Source organism: Dysidea avara, chromosome 11 (genome assembly GCF_963678975.1).
Source record: "Dysidea avara chromosome 11, odDysAvar1.4, whole genome shotgun sequence".
NCBI lineage: Eukaryota > Metazoa > Porifera > Demospongiae > Dictyoceratida > Dysideidae > Dysidea > Dysidea avara.
Window position 1 is genome coordinate 12,724,777 of NC_089282.1, and position 21,521 is coordinate 12,746,297.

Consider the following 21,521-nt stretch of genomic DNA (forward strand, 5'->3'; position numbering starts at 1 on the left):
TACATTGAATAAATGTCAGTTAATTGTTAGAAAATTTAAACAACATGTAAGCAATCAAGATGGTTTGGATGCAAATATTCTAGCTACTCTTTGCATGTCCTGTAAAGACAAATCTGGTCTAGTTTTTTCACTGACCATGTTTGGTTGTTGAGATTCCTTGTGTTTGTCACTGACACTGGTGTGGTCAAGCCCACGTGGTGGAGGTCGTGTTAGAGCAGTCATCTTCAGTTGTCTCATTGTTTGTTCAAGTTCTTGTGGTGGTAAGAAAAAGTTTGGTAAGTGGATCTTCGGTGGAGCATTCCCTAGTCCAAACCTGTAAAATGTAAAACAACTAGCATATAAGCAAAGCAGACAATGATACGACAGAGACATATTTACATGTAGAGATAAGAGGGTTGTTAAATTTAAATTATCTGATTATCTGGTGAGAGAATAAACCTACCAACCTTATCATAATAGGTACCATTCGTTTCATTATTTTTAAAAGCAAACTACTTTGCTCACCTCTTAGGAGGAGACTGCTGGAGTGTTGAATGTGATGATGAGGGTATGGCATGATCAACTTGTGATGTCATGGGGGGTGACTGTGACAGACTATTAGTGATATCCCTCAGGCCAGTAATCACTGACTGCTGTTGCTCCTTTCTCTCATCATCATCATCATCATCATCATCATGATCCAGTAATGGCTGACTGATAACTAGTGTAGCTGTAGATGATTCCTCTACTTGTTCACTACTCTCAGAAGAAGACACTACTACTTCAACTCCTTCAGACTTAGACTGGTGTTCCCCATCACTGTCACAACTCAACTCAGTAGGTGTTACAGTGGTCAGGTTGGAGGTGATACTCTGCATCATTGCTGCTGTCTGCTCATCCTGACTGCGTGTAAGAGCATTGAGTGGTACAGCTTCACTATGAGCTGGTCCATCAGCTTCAACTAATAACTCCTCATCATCACTACTAGCTGATAAACTACTACTGTTACTACTGGTTGAATGATGGGTGATGTTAGTATGAGTGTCAATGGTATTGTGTGGTGGTTGTTGTGTAGTTGATGGTATAGGATGAACTTCACTGTGGATGGAAGAACCAGTTGAACTACTAATACTTTCATCATCACTACTATAGTCCATGGAGCTACTAGAGTGTTCACTAATAGACTGGCCAGTGTGTTGTAGTGTATATACTGTGTCTTCTTGTTTGTGTGATGATGTGACAGGTTCACTTGTATTATGTACAGGATAGTGTGTCTGTTGGTGATTATTATGTATCAGGGAGTTACTTTGATCAGTACGAGAAGTTACTTGATTGCCATGTATAACTTGACTGTGTTGATCAATATGTCTACTTCTAATATCATGTAATAGTTGACTGTTACCTGAATGTTGATTACTTTGATTAGTTTGTAAAGAATGACAACTGCTTTGATCAGTATGCAAGCTGCTTTGATCAGTACATACACTGCTTTGATCAAAATGATAACTGTGTTGATTGGTTGGCTGACACACAGGTGCAGATGTTGGTTTTGTTGACTGCAATTGTCTAAGACGTGCCTCCAAATTCTTATGTATTGCATCCAATTCATGGATATTTTGTCTAAAGAAATACAACTCAATCTTAAAACAATATTGCAGAAACAAGTATAACAACTGGTAACAAAACATCGAAACTGTTACTGCTATTATTATTAACTAGTGGTACCCACGCAAACTGAGTGTGATACTAAGACAATTGTTATGTCCTATTGTGTCAATACACTTAAATTTGAACATTACTAATGATCAAGGAGTAATCACATCATTGCAGGGATGTATTCAACTTCATTTTGACGATGGTGTTGCATGAACTAACATAAAGTGTCTGAGTGTCGTATGAGGATCAGTTTACCAATAGTTGGTGCATCACCACAATGAGCTATGTTCGAATTCAACTTGCTTTTGTCACATACATTTTGTATATCGATGTAGTCAATTTGAGTAACTGAATTGTAGTTTCATTTCTACATCATAGTCATGGTATTGTGATGTTTACTTATTGCATGACCAAATGTGTATGCAGTACATTATTGAGTATGGGTATTCAAGTTTATCAGCTGTACTGAGCAAGGTCAACACAACGTGGATTTGGATAGAGAAGAGTTGTCTTTTGTTGCTTTCTGAATCAAGGTGCGTTACCAAGATGAATCCTTCATAATGGGTGGTTACTCTAGAGAGGTTGAGAGAGAGATTGACTGATTGAAAATTGATTGTTGGTAGAGAGGTTGTGTGTGTTCTATTAGGGTAGTTCAACGGAGATAAAGTAATAGAACTTCTAGAAGTTTCAGCTGTCCCTGTGGAGTTACCAAGGAGTGAAAACATGTCTTGTGTCTCCCTACACATTGAAGACTGCAATAGTAACTTCATGATTTTGTCCACGATTCATAGCCCGGTAAGGTAGATGTATGTATTATTAGAGTAGTTGAACGTAACCTTCCGTCTCCCTCTCTCATAATGGTGAATCTTCCTTGTGTAGTCTGTTAGGTAGCCTGATTGGAGTGACCATAGCTCGTTAAATTGTCACACCCACTACGACTGTTTCCTTCTCCTTTGCGGTGGTGTTGCTGGTAATCCTGCTTGTATTCGTGTCACAGTAGCTAATACTTCATCTGGTGCACAGTGGTGTGACGTCTATCCCTGTAGTGGACAGCACAGCAGGGTGCAGAGTGTGTATTCCCGGCGAGTCTTCCTTCTGTAGTCTGTCAAGTAACCTGATCATTGCTCATAGACTTGCCACACCCACTACGAAACTATCCTTTTATACTGGTGGGTGTAATAAAAATTTTTTTTTTAAGTTTCCAGATGATAGCGTACACACCAGATCACATGATCAAATTCGCTGATGTGATTGGTTAAATCATGAAAAAGTGATTGATCCTATTTTATTGTAAGCTTTTCTATATGACGTCATTTGACATCATCTGATTACTATTGGCAACGTGTGTATACTGGAACGCCGAATACGCATATTGTAAACTTATAATGGCCATTGACAGTGATAAGTATCTCGTAACTAAAGTTAGTACGTAATGATAGACACGAAAACCACCTTATGACACATTGATTTGGATGGGTAGTTGGTCTAGCGAGTTTGAAGCTAATCGGGGAAAAAACCAGGGAGATTTTGTTTAAAAATTTTATGGCCTCGATTTTCCGTTTCTTGTTCTGTCGTCCACAAGGGGAGAGAAACGTCTGGGATGGGGAAGGCTGGTAACACGATAAAGGTCTCCAGAAAGTTTTGGACACATTCGTGTCTTCCTCGGGTAGCTACGGTGGTATAAAGGATATTTCCCGTAGTTTAACGAATCGCCGGATCAAAAGATTTGCAGCAAATTTTAGATTTGAATGGTACCGATCCGATTGGAATCCGATCAAGAATGACAGGGCAGTGCCGGAAAAGAGTTAGAGAATTATTATATAGATTCCTAACCACATTTGCTTTGTTAGAGTAGTTTACTGCTGTTGACTGTTCTATTAGAGTATATGAACTCTTGACAAAAGCTGTGTAGTGGTGAGAGATTAATACCCAACCTACTATACTATAATTCACTTTATTTTGCAAAAAAAATAATAATTCAAAACTTTCGTGTAAAAGTACTTCTGTGAATGACTGCTCTACTAGAATATCTCAATCTTCTGCAAAATTTTGTGTAAGAAATATAGAAATTATTAAGGTATGAGGAAAGTGAGGTACATGTTCACAGCCAGTATAGTTATGTCCTGGGCATTAAAACAATTTTAAAGCAGCACAGATCACTGCATGGAGCCATATACACTGGATCTTCAACACTATACACTCTCTCAGATTGCAAGCACTCAGCTAAAAAGTGTATATCCATTCATTATTAAAGTGTTGGAATATTTTAATAAAATCTATTAACATTTATAGTACTATACTAGTAACACTACCTGAGGTGGTTGACTAGGAATGATGATGTACAATCATCAGGTACATCACCAAACTCATCCTGATCACTGGTGACTTTAGTGGACAACATTGGAGCACTCTTTGATGGCACTAGTCTACTGGTGGGAACCAGACTCAACTATGAGTAGAAAAATGTAACAATAAAGTCGATTGCAAAATACCTATTGTTATTGTAAATTTTTTCTGTGGTACAAAGTTTGTGTGGGCTTTTGCTGTGTAAAACCATGCATTATGATCCTAGGTTTAATGTGAAAGTGGGGTTTGGGGGAAGTAGGGAACCTTCCACAAGCTGCAGCCAATTGATCTCTGAAAGTTCACAGAAATAAGATTACTCTATAACTTTATATAGGTCAACTTATCAAGTGAAGAATAGAATTTGTTAGGGTGGCTACACATGCGGACCATTTGTAAACAGTGAGAAAGGTACTTGGTGAAGAGTTGACACAATGATAATGTACACAAGTTGTAGACAAGAGGTAACACATTTGATACCAGATAAAGGTGAATGCTGCTTTAGGATGTACTTTAATGAATGTAATTTGGACCAAAGTGCGTGTGAGCTATAATAAGGGTTGGGATTATGGGCCTGAAATTGGTACTCCATGAGTAAACACAGTAAGCTAAAGAACCTGTATAGGGCCATGCTGGAAGATTCTCTTGGGTAAAGTGTATACCCCAATTAGGCTATTGTGTTAGCAAGCATGTCCTCTTATTGTCTCAGGCTCTCAAGCTACTAGAAAATAGTCTGTTTGGCATTTTGGGGATAGTCCACCCACTGCTAGATGAAAAAAGAAAGGAGCACTGCCAACCCTGCTAACAGCGATGGGTGGACAGGAAAATAGTAATGACTCTTGTCAGCTGTTGATTGCAGATGAGCTGGAATAATATGTCAACCTCCATTTATAGGTACTTTGAAGTGCATACTCAAATTATTGGAATGCACCAAGGAGGTTATGCTTGCCTGTGTGGCAGGGCATAAACGTTACACTAGTTTGTCCTACTAGTTAACCAGCTGTTCAACTTGAGTTTCACTCTTTTTGGGCATCTGATGATGTGGAGGTTAGGTCCCCTTTAGCCAACTAAGAAGGGACTTAAACATTCGAGCGTTAATTGGATGGCTGCAGGTTCGAGGCTTCCCAAGTCCAGTAATGCATTTTTTTCTCCTTTCTCTACCTTTTCAAACATACTTTATGCAACAACTTTCAACAGTCCTACAGACCTTCAGCACTTGTGCTGTAAAGCCTTTATAAATAAATAAATAAACAACCTAGCCCCACCCCCACATGCTTACACTGTAGCTATCTTGTGATGCCTATATAGTACATAGAGCTTGTCTTACCTTCATCTGTCCTTTAGGTTGGCCAGTATGGTCCACAATGTGGTACCATCCACACAATTGTCGTAGACCAGAAGTTAAAGGAGTCAGGTCAACATGGACTATACCAATCTGTTCCTCTCTGCCAGCTATGTCCTTACACCACACATGAAACTGTAGTCCTCCAAACTGGAACAGCAAGAACAGCACAGTAACATCTATAACCATCACAAAACAACTACCAGTGGGGATCAAAAATGTGATGTACGTAGTAGTGAGGTGACCTCATATATAACCTGTGGCTTAGCTATGAGTTATAATTAGAAAAGGTCTACTTCATGTTCTTGTCTATAACAAGGCTATCACGTTCTGGTTCCACTGGCCGTCTTCTACTAAGGTTTCAAAAGAAAGTTAAGATCAGACATGGGGCCAAGTACATGAGTACTTATACTTAAGTACACTTAAGTACAGATTTGAAAGTACTTGTACTTTACTTAAATACTTCCTTAATTTCCCCAGTGTACTTGTACTTATACTCAAGTACTTTGCTAAGTACTTGTAAGTACTGTAAACATTGTACGTAGTTTGTACACAGTGGGTACATAACAAAATTGCATGAAGGTGCATAGTACAATTCTTCTAGTGCCTTCCCTAACCTTACTATGTATCATGTAGCCACGATTAATGATGTCATAGAATTCTGGCAAATAAAAACAATGCTGCTGCTAAAGTTAGTGCATTTTAAGTGTTTAAGAGAGTGAATAGTTGACAAAAACCTGAAAGTACCAACCCCACTAGGTACACTTACATACTACAATACACTGAATAAGTGTATATTTTGCTACAGCAAAATGTACTTGTACTTTACTTAAGTACTCTCTTGATTGTCGCCAGAGTACTTGTACTTATACTTGGAAAATTCAAAAGTACTTGTACTTTACTTAAGTACTTTCAAATGTACTTGGCCCCATGTCTGGTTAAGATTATGCATGGGACCTACTTATAATAAAATAAAGTGACTGTTAAGTGACTTAGAGATACAATAACTCTTACATGTTTGGAGAGACAGTTGAGAGGTATATGTGTCAAAGCCTGCACCTCCCATACCATCTGATGACTGGTAAACATCACTGTAGGAGTAACCACTTTGTCCAGACCAGCGTGAGGTTGCATGGACACAAAGCAACAGACAGTACCGCCACTCCTAAAAAAAGAAAATGACTCTATAGCAATAGTGTAATACTACTCACTGAAATGTACTGGGAAGACAGACATGCAATGCTTGGTGTATTGCAATGGAAGCTTCAAACATCTCCTCCAGGGGGACAGGTGGTAGTTTCACGTGTTCTTCTTTAGTGGTCACAAGTTTAGCCGATGATGGTACATCCTGACTGTCATCTGATGGTCCACTGCTTTGGTAGCCACTAGCTAAATCCTCCGACTCCTAAGAACAAAGTTAGCATGGACAATACTTGATCATGTCATACCATTATGGTCATAGCTTTATCTGATTCACTGTTGCTGGTATGGTCTTTGTTAACAGGTGTAATAGTGATTTTAACATACATACACTGTCCATACAGATTATTCAGTCCAGCTTTAAACAACATAAATGAGTCCCTACAATATGATAATAAGTGGCACCACACAGACACGTAGACACAACTCACTTGATGGTGACTGGCTGATCTTCATTACAGGCCAGTGGTAGTAGTGGTATGGAGGCTGTACCCACTAGAATGTCTCGTGAGTTTGGTCTGCTGTTACTATCCTTTACTGACTCACATAACCACAGCTGTAACTCAAGACACTCCTCCACTAGATACCTAGATGTCATTGTACATGTTAGCAGTGGATCACTAAACACTCTAATAGAGCATACAGTGAGGCATCAATGTATATTATGTGGGCAACAATACAGTGGCTCCTCAGTTATCTGAACACCAGCTGTCTAAACTGTCAGTTAACTTTTAACACCAAAATGGTTGTTCTTTTAGAGCAGTCGAGGTACAAAATTTATTCATAACTTCAGAGTTATAAACTTTCAATTAATTGAACACTTGGTGATTCCAAACTTCGGTTCAACTGCAAATTTACACACTGGGTAATAATAGGGAAAGTCTCCTACTACTAATGTTACTTCATGCAGTCAACAGTGCACTAAACCATTCAGTACTCATAAATATTCACAAAAACCTGGCAATAATGGCACTTCTTCATGAGTGACTACAATACAACTCATTAGTAACATAAGATTATGTGTCAAACATTTGCTGGTGTTCAGTAGCAGCGTTTATTGTTCTGCTGCTGGGTGAGGAGAAATGAAAAGACTGTTTCAATTCTTGTGTTGACTCTAACACAGTGGCATTGATACTTGAATCACAATGTTGTATTTTATGATCTCTTGTCAGGAAACTGGTAGTGTTGCGGTTATATGGAAATCAGGGTTATACTCATTACACAGACACACACAGACACACACAAGCAGCACATGTACCACTCAGACACTTGACCTTCCTGAGGTAGGACTAGTAACCCGTAAGAGGACTGTCCAGGTCTCACGGAGAGAGGTTGTGGAACTTGAGGCTCAACAATGACCCTAACACCACTAACACACACACACACACACACACACACACACACACACACACACACACACACACACACACACACACACACAAACACTCACCATTTTAGAGTATCTGTATTTGTCAGTTCAGCCCTGGATGAGTGAAAGATTTTATAAAATGCCTTGTTCTCTTTGAGTGATGTGATGGGGTATGGCTTAGACACCACAGGAGCTAAACACCAAGAAGATGAACAACAGTAATATGTGTTAGAATACTTACCTCTGTCATAAAATTTGTACCGTACATAACAGAGTTTATATCTCTCTTTTGTCTTAGCAGACATGGCTACCAACTCAACTGGTAGTAAGCTCCCTTCTACATGAATCTCAAGGAGAGAAGTTGACATGGCCTGAGTGACAGCAAGGGTATCTGTGGCAATGCCTTTCACAGCTGGTGTCCAGCCCAGTTTGGTTCCAGCTTGTAGGATAGCCATCCTGTCTTCAGCACTACTGAAACTGATGTTCATTTCTAACCCTCCCACACAATTACTACCAGCTAGCTGCTCTGTAGCTGGCAACACATCATATCCAATATTTGAAGCGACCAATGGAAACCATCCACTGATTCCTAAGCAGAAAAAAAAATTTTTTTTAATGATTCTGTATGGAATAAGATTCTCTTGATATGCTGACAAGCATATGTAATATAATATCTAACCCCACCTATTAACCACCACTTTATGATGGTCATAGTGAGTAGGCACCTTAGATGATTCATGGTCTTATCTAATAAGTACACCACCTCATAATAGAGGCCATGTTACTAAGTAGATGACAAGAATAGCAATGGCTTGTTTTAATTTCATGACTTCGTGGCGGCCTAATGTATTTCGCCTTCATTACTATGACAATACATACTATTTATAGGGTTGAAAAAATACTGCAAATATTCTGATGTAGTAAAATTGGTACTTGAGTTATCATTACAGTCCATTATTTATCAGCTCACATGATGCATCAAGAAATGATACCATGAAGGCCATGTAGTTTGATTGGTGGGATTTAGTTTGTCAGGAACAAAGTGCGTATGCATATCATTGCTATTACTTGAAAAAAAAAACAAAAAAACAAACAAACTGTAAGCTGCTCGTGTGGTTCAGTATAAACATGTCACATACACACTACGTAAGTATGGCTACAGGTTTTTGTATAGAGAGTATTCAAATACACGATTGCTTTATTTGGTCCAGATGATGGCCAAGTTTTCACTCTGATATAAATATTAATAATTGCTTAATATCTCACCAGTATGTTTTAGTAGCAATGAGTTAAGATGGATCTCTACTGATCCTAACAATACATCTTGAAGGGTACCCCCTAATCGTCGACCTAATAGAACATGACTTGTGTGACCTCCATCTGAAGACGACGTTGTTGTTGTTTGGTGTTTGGGCATGCAGTGCCAGACCTCCAACAAGGCACTGGTGTGCTCCAGTCGTTCAGCAAGTGAAGTAGCCACCATTGATGTGTGTCCATGAGTGTCCAGCTTGACCGGTAATGACACATCAAAAAAATGGGAGAACTCTGGAGCAAATGATCTGGCAACAGTCTTGGTAATATATTCATTCTGGAATTAAGATAATTTGTACTATAAAAATCTGATATAGGCATATACCAAGTTAATATTTAGCAAAGAACGAAATACATTAATAAATTACAATTCACAACCCTACTCTTAGTAATACATACTTACCCTAGCAGACAGCATTGGTAGTTTCAGTTTGATGTAGGCATTCACTCCAACTTCTGCAGCAAAAGCCATTGATACTGGACTATCCTTACAAGCCCTTAATGCTGCATCCTTCAGTCCAGCAGCTCGTAGGATACCTACAGAAAGTGTCACCTGGCTCTGAACCTCACTAATTGGGAGTTGTGCAGGTACTGATTGTCCACTAGTTACATTATAATACTTCATGGTGAGATCTAGTAATCCCCCAGTGTCTGTGTGGTGATCTTTTAGTGTTAACACAAGTGGTAGTGAGAATGATTGAATACTGGCTGTGATTGTTCTCCTCATTGTGACCACAGCACACAGCTTGGCAGTGGGGAGGGTAGCCTGTACAAAGAGACATGAAGTAGCAGTTAAATGTCAGACAAAAAAAATTGTGCTTGAAAGCACGTATGTGTGCAGGCACACTATACACAACACACACACACACACACACACACACACACACACACACAACACAACACAACACACACACGCTAACACCATCTAGTAAGAAGATCCTAACAAATAACTTTTCTATCACTATGCACGATACATCAATACATGTACAGAAGACGTAATACATTATTTTTAAACAAAGACATGCAACATAGAGTGATTACGAGAAGTTGCTTCATTTTTCTTAGAAAAGCAATGAGCATTGGATATGTCAATACATGTACAGAAGACGTACTACATTATTTTATTTTTAAACAATGACATGCAACATAGAGTGATTACGAGAAGTTGCTTCATTTTTCTTAGAAAGCAATGAGCGTTGTTAACAATTTTACGCCATAACACTTAACAAAGCCATATTGTACCCCACAATTACTTTACATGATACAGTAATTTAGACACCTTCATGTACCTTGGCAACCAGTTGATCTCTAATGTTGGGATAATAAGACCTCTTCCACAGTTCAACACTCATACCACCTGCTCTATAGCTGGTCATTAATGCCTTCTGTACAGGGTAGTCCATTGGTAGGGTTAGCACATGTCTTGTTTCATGGGAGAAGGATGGGTCTGGTGTGCAGAGGGCAGTATTGGTACGATATGGATATAACTGTATGTCATCATTGCATGATAAAGTAGACTGTGTTTGGTCTGTGTCTTTGTCTGTCCTGTTTTCTGTTTGCTGTAGCTGTTTAGGAAAATGATATTGTACAAAACAGTCTGCCTCTCCCCATACGCTGTTCATGAATATTGACAAGCCCCTAATTCCTTCAATAACAATTTCAAATATATGCTGGATGTTTTGACTACTTGCTTTAACAACATCAGTGTCTGCATTGTTTTCATTGTCAGCTATTGGATCAACAGGATGAGATTGTGAGTGCTGTACATTACCGTGATAGTGGTGATAGTGTTGTCTATGAATAGAGTATTGACCAGACAAGAACTCCTTTGTAATACGAGATATCTGTGTGTGTACAAAACACTGTGAACAGACTGGAATAGCATAACTAATTATGAATACTCTTCTTACACAACATAACAGCAAGTAAACCATCATTATATTTCTAGGAATATGTAAAAATTGGAGACTTCGTATCCATTTAAAGATGACGTCTTTCTTGATAAATTTTCTGCTTAACACACTATTACGTGATTTACAATCCAGTACTTGTATGGCGGCAGTAAAAAGTTTTAAACTGTAATTTACAGGTAGTTTGAAGGCTTACACATCTCCCTACTCAAAATATATTGAATTATGATGTCACAACACATAAATGTAATTTATAAACATATAAATCAACATCTATTAGCCTATCATGTTGTTAGTGAAACTGAAATCAGGGATTAAAATATTGTGGCATCTTTACACTATCAAGTCATCCCATGTTCATAAAATTTTTTAATGTACAACATAACCCACTCAATTACTGCAGACTGAAACCTGGAATAAAGTTTGCTAGTAGGTACGTAACTTTGTACATAAAAGACAATTAGATTTAGACTGGTGGCTTTATTATAGTGACTTAATAAGACATACTTCGTCACTCTTTTCGCTGCCTATCTTTAACTCAATTTTTTATAATACCTGTGAATCACTCCCAAGTGCCAGTAGTACCCCGAGGTGTCCCTGTGTCTTTGCTGTGATCGGATCCACAATGGGGCAGTAACTGTCCACAGCAACCACCGGATATTCCGTCTGGAGTACTGACGGTAACATGTCATCATCAGAGAATGCCAGGAAGAATTGATGAAGAGACAATTTGACTAGCCCTACAAGCTAGAAAAATTAAAACACACAACTTCAATTAGTTGGCCTAGTTGTGATTTTTTTTCGTTGAGGTCTGACAGTAATTTAATTTCGAACAAAAGAATTATGTTGCTAGGTAATTGCTGACAGCTATTAAATTTGATAGAAAAATTTGTAACTGTTAGCAATAACTGTTGTGTTCACGACTCCTGTAGTAGCCTGGAGTGTAAGTGTAGAGCCTTCATCGCACAAAAAAATATACACTTATGTTCTTGCACTATCAGCAGCCAGCACACACCAACCTTAAATTTACAAAATGTTATATTGTGATGAATACAGTGGCTAATGGACCGAATAATGTAATGCTATTATTTGCCAGTTATTTTAGATCTAATGCATTTAATGAAATATTTGTGGTGCTGCATGAGTCAGTAGACAAATTATTTTTATTTAAAGAATGTTGAGTATGGTGGTATTAAGCTAACCTAAAAAGCACAACAACAAATTATGCATCACACACACACACACACACACACACACACACACACACACACACACGCACGCACACACACACACTAACGCACACACAGAGATGCATGCATGCACACACATTATATGTACACACACACCAAAAACACATGTAACACACATGCACATCACACAAAAATGCCATATACAACAAATACACAACTTTCTATCCCATTATTGGTTGTGAGTTTCATGGCAGACAAATTTGAAGTGGTTGAGATAAAATATACATGATTGTTGCTCTGTTGGTAACATGAAACCTAATCCCATATGTTAAACTTAAGACTATATACTTGTCTAATGTTACAGTTTAGAGTATGACACTTAGCAACTACAAAAGACACACCCATATCAAAATTTCTACAGCTAAAGTGCTGAAGACAAACAGATGGTATTTCAAGCCTTTGATGTTCCTAACAGATTATTTCACAAATTATAAGTGAATTGTAGGTGATAAATATTTCTTTGGTTACAAAGTTATCAAAGACAGACCAAAATCATTTAACACACTGGAATTGTTTATCCACCTGTTGTTGACCTGGCCCTACTTAAGAGGTAACTGAATTTGAATGACCAAAAACGTGACCGTGTGTCCAATTGAGTTTAGCTATAACTTTGTACTGAACAAATTGTGTTTATGAACATAATTGACAAAGTCTTTAAATCCATTTATCACATTAGCAATGACTGTTGATTTAGTTAGTCTAAGGCTCCCAGCCAATTACACTTACTGTATCTGGGACGCTGCCTGCTGTTTTATGCCATACTTCGATGACCATAAAATTGTTACACATCTTAACCAGTAGTGACTTGGATAGACGTAGAGGGAAAACCTGCTTGAAAGAGAATTGTGGGTTTGTTGAGTTCCAGATTGTTTGCGTTTTAGGATGTGGATTGCAGCAGAAGGTCTTACAGATCAGGTATGGATTGGGTGGGATAGTGTCTGGTTGTTTTTGATCAGAAGACGTGGGGAGAGTGACGTTAGAGGCATCAGGAATCATCAGTAACATTTGAAGCAATGGTGGACCACTAGATGTGCTGACTCCTTGTTTTACAGCATTCTTTGTCCCCAATCCAGGTTCCAAATCCATTGTGTGCTCTCCGTTCTCTATGTCAGATTCACTGGGTACTGTTTCCAGTGAAGAATCAAATGCACTTTCTTTGCTAACACTTCCAGATGTAGGCAACAATTCAACACAGACCTTATGAAGATCACACACATTTCACACAATCTACACACAGCACACATACATACCTTCATTGTGCCAATCTCATGAAGGGAGTCCTCGTCAATATATTCTTCACTAGCTGCCTGCTCTAGACTCATCCTGTGAATATGTAACAATGTGTCTAGACAGAAATGAGATGCACGCATTATCCGTCGCAGTGGCAGACAAGCTCTTCCGATTAACTGTGGCTGAAACAAAGAGATGGGAAAATAAATATTTAATGATCATTTTCATACATTGTCTTACCATTCGTTCACCAGGAGAACGACAGTACAGTCTAAAGAAGAGGACATTATTCCACCATTTCTTAACTACCACACTGTTGAACACAACTGGGAACACAGAACGATGACTAAACCCGATTGCTACATAAAAAAATTAATATAACATATTTTCGTGAATCACAAAATACTAGAATAGGTACTTTGACAAATTTTTGGTGGTCAATATTGAATTTGTCTGTCATTGTAGAAAAATATAACAATATCATTTTACTGGCATGAGAAATCGGTTAGCTACAAGGCCTAATACAATTTGGAACAAAGCGGTTGAAATGTAGTTAGCCTGGCTGGCTCTCTGCAATACACCAACTAATCTTCCCTAATCACACCATACATTACCATTACACTTATTGAAATGACTACAGATATAGGGCTCATCCCCAATCTATACAAAGGCTAAAAGAAATTCACCAAATTCCTGGAAGTGTAAGTATATACATTGGAAGTCCTGAGACCTTAGAGTTTTCTATATGTCTAACACTGTCATACTAAGGCTTCCTTATAGGCAGTGCTAATTAAGAGTGTGTAAACTTGATATACAAGCTAAGTGTACTTCTAGTGGTTGCAATTAAATCTCACTTCCATTGAGTGTCTTCTTCGACGCTACTCTGGTCACTTCGTATTGAGATGGTGTGAGTGTGTGCGTGGACTTGGCCATGACTGGAAACCGATATTCCACAAAGTAGGTACTCCTATACAAAGGAAAACAGCAGCCAAAGTAACACAGACTCTTAGGAAGACCCACCAACAAAAAAGGATTTTGAAAAGAAAAACACATTTCAAAATGACAGATGGATATGCTTACGTAAGGTTTAAAATATTACCCACCTGTTGTTGTTGGTTGCTTGGTCTTTGTTGATAGTGACATGACCTACTAGTACTCTGGCAGCATTTACTCTTCCTAGTTTTGTTAGCCTGTCTAGGCCTATACTACCAAGGATATTCTTTTCTTTTAGCTCTCCTCTTCTGCCCAAGCCTTTGTCTATCACAGCATCTCTATTGTAGGGCTTTCTACATGTAGCTGCAATATCATCCTTCAATGCTTTTGTAATTACATTTTTCTCAGCTGTGTCCCTTTTATCACCAGAACTAGTACTGCTACTACTATCACTGTCAAATGCTTCAGCAGGGAGTACCACTTCGGATGAGTCAATCTTATTTTTATGAGTGTACAGTAACTCTTGCAGTAATCCACTATTATCTGTTGGTATACTGGACTCGGTGAGAATGCTGTCATCTAAATGTTCATCGTCAGAGCTTGACCACTGATCAAGCACACAGTCTTGACTCTTGCGCTGATCCATTTTGTAACCTTGCAGAACTAGATCAATGATCCTGTCATCATGTCTAACATCTCTCTTATGATCATGTTTATGACGATTAACAGTTACCAATGACTCTATGGGTTGATGGTCCAGTGCCAAATCATTTTGCTCAGGACTGTTGGTATATTCATAGAGATAACATATATAAGCACTTATATAATAAAAACTAGTACTAGACACACCATGATTATAATTCTACACTTACACACACCATAAATACCATTATAATACATTGTTGGTGTGACCACAAAGGTAACGATGGGGGCAGTAGCTGGATAAGTTTTTATAACGGTCACAAATTGTTTAGGGAGAGGAGAGAATGATTTTTAACACCCAAGTGTCTACCTCCTCCACCAACACAATGAATTTACATTGTACAATTTGTACCTAATCTGTGGGATACTGGCCTTGGTTTTATAAAGTCTTTCTGCTGCTTTGATGGTATCTTCTGTTTCCAGTATTGAGCTAATCATAGCATCGCGAAGCCTTTTGCTGCGGTCAAGTAATAAGGAGACTGTTTCCTTTCCCACAGTTGTTTTGGAAGTAGTTTGTATAACTTCTTGTTCTTTGTCTACAAGTGTGTCATTTGTAGTGATGCTGTCATCTGTGTTGCTACCATCTTCCTTTGGAGCAGAATTATTATTGCAGTGTATACTCTTTGTGGGGGCTGGTCCTACTAAAAATTCACATGGTTCTGTAGATGGCTGTTTCCTTGCTTCAATCTTGGCAATACTCAGTGAAAGCTTCACCCAAATCTTTCCCAATGTAATTCCATCAGCGTTGGCAATTTCACAATACCTGAGGTATTTCAATAAAACACATTAAAAGTATTCTAAAAGATGCATACTCTTCTATTGGGGTATCAAGCCCTAATCTGCCGATGTGTTTGACAACTGTTTGGCCAATCAACATTGCTTCATTAGAAACATCTCCAAGACCAATATCCAGTATAAGTGAACCCATGTCTAAACAGCAACATAAAATTATATTTTAGTTCTTCCATTTTTGGTCCCTACCATTCAGGTAGGCTCCCATTTTCTTCCAGTTTGCTTTAATAAGATAACGTGCACTCATTGATAACTGATTAGACTTCACAGGACGCACAGACGATCCAACAACTGGAACTCTGCAAAAACAGTACATATTAAGGACCTGTACTAATTTTATATTTCCAGCTAACTTGAATATAGTTCCGGCGCCCGCCTCTCCCCACCATTTCAGGCGCACGTGCAGTCTTGGAGCAGGTGGCGGGATATTGAAGTCCCATTTTATCTGTAACAACTGCACGTTAAGATACCCTGTAATTGGTCCCTCCACTGAAGGCGGCAAAGAAGTATTGGCTCTGGCTCCATATGTAATAGGCGCTATACGAGACAAATTATTTAAATTGTACACACGTTACTTATTAAACACGCTAACTTACGCTTTTTCCACTTCACAGAATTTCTGCCCACCTTGCGCATAATTCAAAACGAGCAATGTTGATACCCTACATGGGAAACCCCTAAAACAGACGGGTAACCCGGTAAATTTTTATATGAATGTCGATAATCGATAAGATTAATAATTAACGTAAAAGGTCTAGATAAACATATGTACCACCAGGTCTGGCTATTACTGGCTGTGGGACGATAGTAGTTAACAGGTGAATTTTACTGGTTTAGATAAAGACGATTGTACAGTGACAATTGAGCCAACTGTTCGATGTAGTAGTTTAATAGTTGAATAAATTGGTGTAAATTGAAGTATCTTTAGTTATCAATGTCATCAACAATTTACAGATCGTTTTGATGCTACGCACGTGTTTTGTAAGTGAGTGCTGAGGCTGAGATGAAAGAATGGACCACCAGTATAGTCGCTATGTCACGTTTGCATTGTTCTGTTGCGTCTTGGCCGGCGCGAAGATGATAGATGGAGCCAACCCCCAGCCTAGAACAACAGAAAAACACGGTAATTAAACTAAAACATAAAAATACATTAACAGCGTTTTCATTATGCACAACAAGCCAACAAAGATCATCAATGTTGGCACACAATTTTGTTTGACGACTACTTAATCTATTTAGATGGAAATTCTAATGGTCTGGTACGCCTAACAAGGCAAGCAAATAACGGCACAGATGGAGGAGGCACCAACAGGTAAAACAGCAACACAAGATATGATTCATAAATATTGTATGTTGCAGTGGTGAAAGTTGGCTGGGGGAGAATTGGTACTGGCTGTTGGTTGCAATGATTGCTGTGTTTGTGCTTGTGTTGCTTGCCTGTATCTGCTGTTGTTACAAGCAAGGACACCTTCGTAATGATATGGGACAAATTCAGCTATCAAGGTAATTTGTCCATGTTGCATTAAATGCATTTAATGTATGGTGTTTCACGCTAGTATCAAAGCATCTCTGCCTTCACCTAATTTGACTGGCTTCTCTTCTCCTGTTTCAAACAATGTTGGTGACCCTGAGAGTTTCCATGGAAACTTGGTGGTGAGCCCAGGTAAGTGAGACTTTGAGAAACTCATCAGTTTTAAGTTGTTGTGTTTGCATAGTGAATCTAGTTGTTGCTTTAGATATGGTTTGTCGACTTAGCAAAATAAACATGGCCTTTAATGAAGTCACTAAGTGTTTCTTGTACTATTGTTAACATGTGAATTGACATAGAGTTTTATTGATTTCATTGACTTTATTAGTAAGCACTTTTGTCAAATGAATATTTTTAACCTTGTAATATTAGAAATCACCACAACTAATTACTTAAGTAGTTTATAAGTCTTCACTTTCAAGCCAAGTTCTAATTACCTGTGCATTATGTGTTAAAACATATGGTGTTTATATTGCAACCACATAAGACTAATTATGCCTCTCTTTTGTGGCCGTTGCTATAGGTATCTTATCTTCTGAACATACTCCTGTAGCTTCTCCACAGTTGCAGTTCATGTCGTCATTGTCGAATCACCAACACCAGCGTTCACCACGCAATAGCATAACGGGGAAATATGGCCGCAGGAAGAACCACTCTCCAGGAAACAGCTCAGGCAGTGAAGAGACCATAAGGGTATGGGTACTACCAAGAGTATATAATGGAATAAACTAGTGAATGTCTGTCTCATCAATTCTTGAGTCACTATCATTATGAGAATGTGAATGGCTCAAGGGAGTGTTATACAAAAACATTTGTAAATTGATAGCCTTAAGAATTCTTAGTGGTAATTGCATTGTTATGTTCCCTTCTATTTAAGTAGGTTAAATACTTGTGTTCTTTTCGCTTACTAGCATGTCACTGGGACCCCCAGTGTGTCATCGTTGGCGTCAGTTTCATCCACACATAATGATAGAATAAGTCGTGCACAGGTACATTGATGCCATGTGGTATATAGATTTTTATGTGTGTTGTTCTGTGTAGAGCTTTACTGGAGTTGGGGGACAGCAACAGATGCAGCCTTCAGTTGCACGGATGAGCCGACGAAAATCTGGTTCCCAAGTTCGTATCATTAGTCTTAGTCGTGGCGGAAGCAGCTTATCCGTCACAAGCACAAACAGCAACTCTTCTACTCATTCAGGAAACTCAAATAATTCTCACCATTCCCTGCGATCAGCTGGAGCCTACCAGACCACCGACTCTCCTGAGCACCCTTTTGTGGCGGTAATTAAGAAATAGTTCTTTTGTGTATAAATTCCTTGCATTCCTAATTTCTTTGTTTTCCTTCATACAGTTTGCATTTAATTGCTATGATCTCTAGAACTTCTAATACAATAATATACACTTTTAGCTGGTTTCTTATTGTTGCTATGGCTTTTAAGAGTGACATTTTCTATAAGATATTTCATAGTAGTTATTGATGCTGCTTATTCTTCTACAACAGGTTGATGTCCAAGTGCATGTAAACAAAGAGATGACCCAACGGGAGAAGAACATGTACACTGCTGCAGTTTTGGCGGAATCTGCTGCCAAGTTGGCCCAGTCTGCTGCCAACTATGAAGAAGTGAGTTAGTGAGGGGCTAAAACAACTCTGGGTGGGATGGAACCGCATATTAATTGTTGTTTATGTGCTGTGGGGTAGGAAGACTTACAGCTGTGACCACATTATAGCCTTTCAAAACTGTGGTAATTGCCTGGTTATTTTAGGTGTGCTGAAACCAGCAATGTTTCTGTTTAGCACGTCATTATCATATACCAATTTTCTTCTCTTTTTTTTTAAAGGAGATGCTCCCTTCTACAAAGTCATACAAGAATACACGGAAGACACACAGACTATATTCTACTGCACCTCCGATTAGCAATACAAAGCCAAATGGTGTCAACTCGCCGAATAGAAGAAGTTCGCCAAGTCGTTCACTACCAATTTCTCATATTCACTTCACTTCACCACCGCACAAGATCCCCAATGGAACTGTACACACAGGGGAAATCCCTATTGGATCCCTGGATAATAAGAACTCTAATAGAAATGAACAACTTTTAGGTGGTGCTAGTGATAGGCTGCATTCACCATCGTCTAGTGATGATGAAACGATGTTTCAACCTAAGCCGCCTGTGCCTACATCTGGGGGACCCCCTCCTGGGAGCTTCCATAGACCACAAACAAATTCTTCCTTAGAGAGGGAAAGAAGAGCAAAAAGATCTAAAACTAATTGTAACGGCAGTACGGATGAAGCAAAGAAAAAGAAACGGCATTTATACCAAGATCCACTTACATTGCAGCCACCTAAAGATCTTGCAGTAGTAGATACCAAGGATACGCCAGAAATAGTAAGATTTCTTCACTCTTGTGGAATAATTTATTTACTTTTTTTGTAGCCAGTGCACCTGAGGAATCCTAACCTACCAATGGAAAATAGAGTACAGCTCCACAACTTTTCACATTCTTCGTCTGCAGAGCTACAACCACCAAATTCCCATACTACAACCAAAGCTAATCAAGTAAGCAAATACATGGCTACACAAGTCAATGCTTTATCGTTATGCAACATGACTTTATAACTTACAGCAATATCAAAAATGCTTATGTAACAATAGTTATGAAACTTCCAGTAACAATCACACCACCATATAGTTTAATTACCTATTCCCAGTCTGTGAAAAATTAATTAGTCTAACTTCAACTATGGTTTGGGTATTAACTTATATTTTTATACTGAGTGACTATGTTTCCATGGTGTGGGTAAGGAAGTCAAGCCCCTGTTAAGTGTATTCTTGTGGTAGTGAATAATTTGTGGGAGAAAGATTGGCAAATTTAGCTGTTAACTTGGCGTATTCTCCCCCAAATCTGCTCCCAACGACTAAATTTGCTGTTAACAGTTTCTCCCACCATTGTTTCTCACCATTGTTTTTGACCACAATAAAACACAACACTGTTCATAAAAATATTTCTTTATAATAATTATTTTTGTGATATTGAAGTAGGTATATTGGTTGTATGTGTATACCCTGAAATATCTCATCTTAGTGTCAGAATGTAGAAGAAAAAAAAATGGCTGTGTACTTAAGCATCAATCCCTGTGGCCATAGTGTTAAAACCTGCATGGTAAACTTGATACAGTTGTCAGCGCTAGTAAATATATCTAGAAAGCTTCTTGGCTCCAGGATGGTTGGATCAATAGCAATACTCTGCACTTTACACTGGACCATGTTTACTGGCACTATATTGCATCATAGATTATTATAAATTCATGATGGGGTACTTCCTTCTGCAATATCAACAACAGCAGGACATGAAGCAAAAGTTATAGGGACTGAACTGACATCTGCCATGTTCTGGGAAGTACATGTCAGACAGAAACAAATTCATTAATGCTCTACTAAATGTACATTGTGTGTGACCTGCAACTTTGTTCAAGGAGCTCTTAAGTTTGTGGAACCAGGCACTGAAAATCTCTGTTTTGTTGTCTGAGTCTTGCTGTTCCTTTTAGAGACAATAGATTCAGAGATTCCATTTTAGGTATAATTAATGAACCATGTTGTACTTTAAACTAATTACCTGAACAAGAAACATCAGAGAAATTATCATGTGCTAGTACACTGTGTTTAGGTTCTTCAAAGATTGGATGTATTGTTATGATATTTTAAACTGTTGCCTGGCAAATAATAATAATGCACCCTTTGAACTTGGTGTCTATAGCAACAAGTGGAATTTTAAGTAAACATTTACTGTGAAGTATTGGGACTGCTTGAATTTTTTACTATAGCCCATAGTTAAACTTGTAATGGATTTCTGGTGGCATTAAATTCTTCTGGTTTGGATGGTGTAAACCATGATTTTAAACAGAAACTATCTGAATCAATTTGTGCGAATGTTTCTGTCCTAAACTGGCTATACCATTTCAACACGATATTATTA

At 38.4% G+C, this 21,521-nt stretch overlaps 2 protein-coding genes across 6 annotated transcripts in view; one reads left to right on the forward strand and one right to left on the reverse strand.

The window, feature by feature from the left end:
* LOC136237900 (C2 domain-containing protein 3-like) lies at positions 1-16,725 on the reverse strand. 2 transcript variants are annotated; one of them, XM_066028151.1, is made up of 24 exons: positions 16,614-16,725; positions 16,371-16,554; positions 16,207-16,316; positions 16,038-16,155; positions 15,578-15,988; positions 14,694-15,305; positions 14,445-14,557; positions 13,831-13,949; positions 13,611-13,772; positions 13,087-13,557; positions 11,666-11,857; positions 10,490-11,044; positions 9,604-9,966; positions 9,156-9,477; positions 8,131-8,478; positions 7,971-8,082; positions 6,952-7,107; positions 6,769-6,901; positions 6,532-6,725; positions 6,335-6,485; positions 5,306-5,470; positions 3,948-4,084; positions 505-1,599; positions 1-313 (listed from the first exon to the last, which is right to left on the reverse strand). In XM_066028151.1, the coding sequence occupies exons 1-24, from the start codon at positions 16,651-16,653 to the stop codon at positions 55-57; spliced, it is 6,522 nt and encodes a 2,173-aa protein (XP_065884223.1). In that variant the 5' UTR covers positions 16,654-16,725; the 3' UTR covers positions 1-54. The 2 variants fall into 2 exon arrangements, with proteins under 2 accessions (XP_065884223.1, XP_065884224.1); XM_066028152.1 differs by having other exon boundaries at positions 16,610-16,715.
* The window catches only part of LOC136237904 (uncharacterized protein DDB_G0289357-like), a 9,202-nt gene continuing 4,355 nt past the window's right edge, over positions 16,675-21,521 (forward strand). For 3 of the 4 annotated variants that reach the window (XM_066028157.1, XM_066028158.1, XM_066028159.1), the window contains exons 1-11: positions 16,675-16,835; positions 16,972-17,140; positions 17,257-17,329; positions 17,377-17,520; positions 17,574-17,680; positions 18,069-18,238; positions 18,457-18,534; positions 18,587-18,826; positions 19,047-19,166; positions 19,385-19,933; positions 19,982-20,104. In XM_066028157.1, the coding sequence (XP_065884229.1) occupies positions 17,029-17,140; positions 17,257-17,329; positions 17,377-17,520; positions 17,574-17,680; positions 18,069-18,238; positions 18,457-18,534; positions 18,587-18,826; positions 19,047-19,166; positions 19,385-19,933; positions 19,982-20,104 (1,716 nt within the window). In that variant the 5' untranslated portion in view covers positions 16,675-16,835; positions 16,972-17,028. The remainder of the gene's footprint in view (positions 16,836-16,971; positions 17,141-17,256; positions 17,330-17,376; positions 17,521-17,573; positions 17,681-18,068; positions 18,239-18,456; positions 18,535-18,586; positions 18,827-19,046; positions 19,167-19,384; positions 19,934-19,981; positions 20,105-21,521) is intronic. The other variant, XM_066028160.1, reaches the window with a different exon arrangement.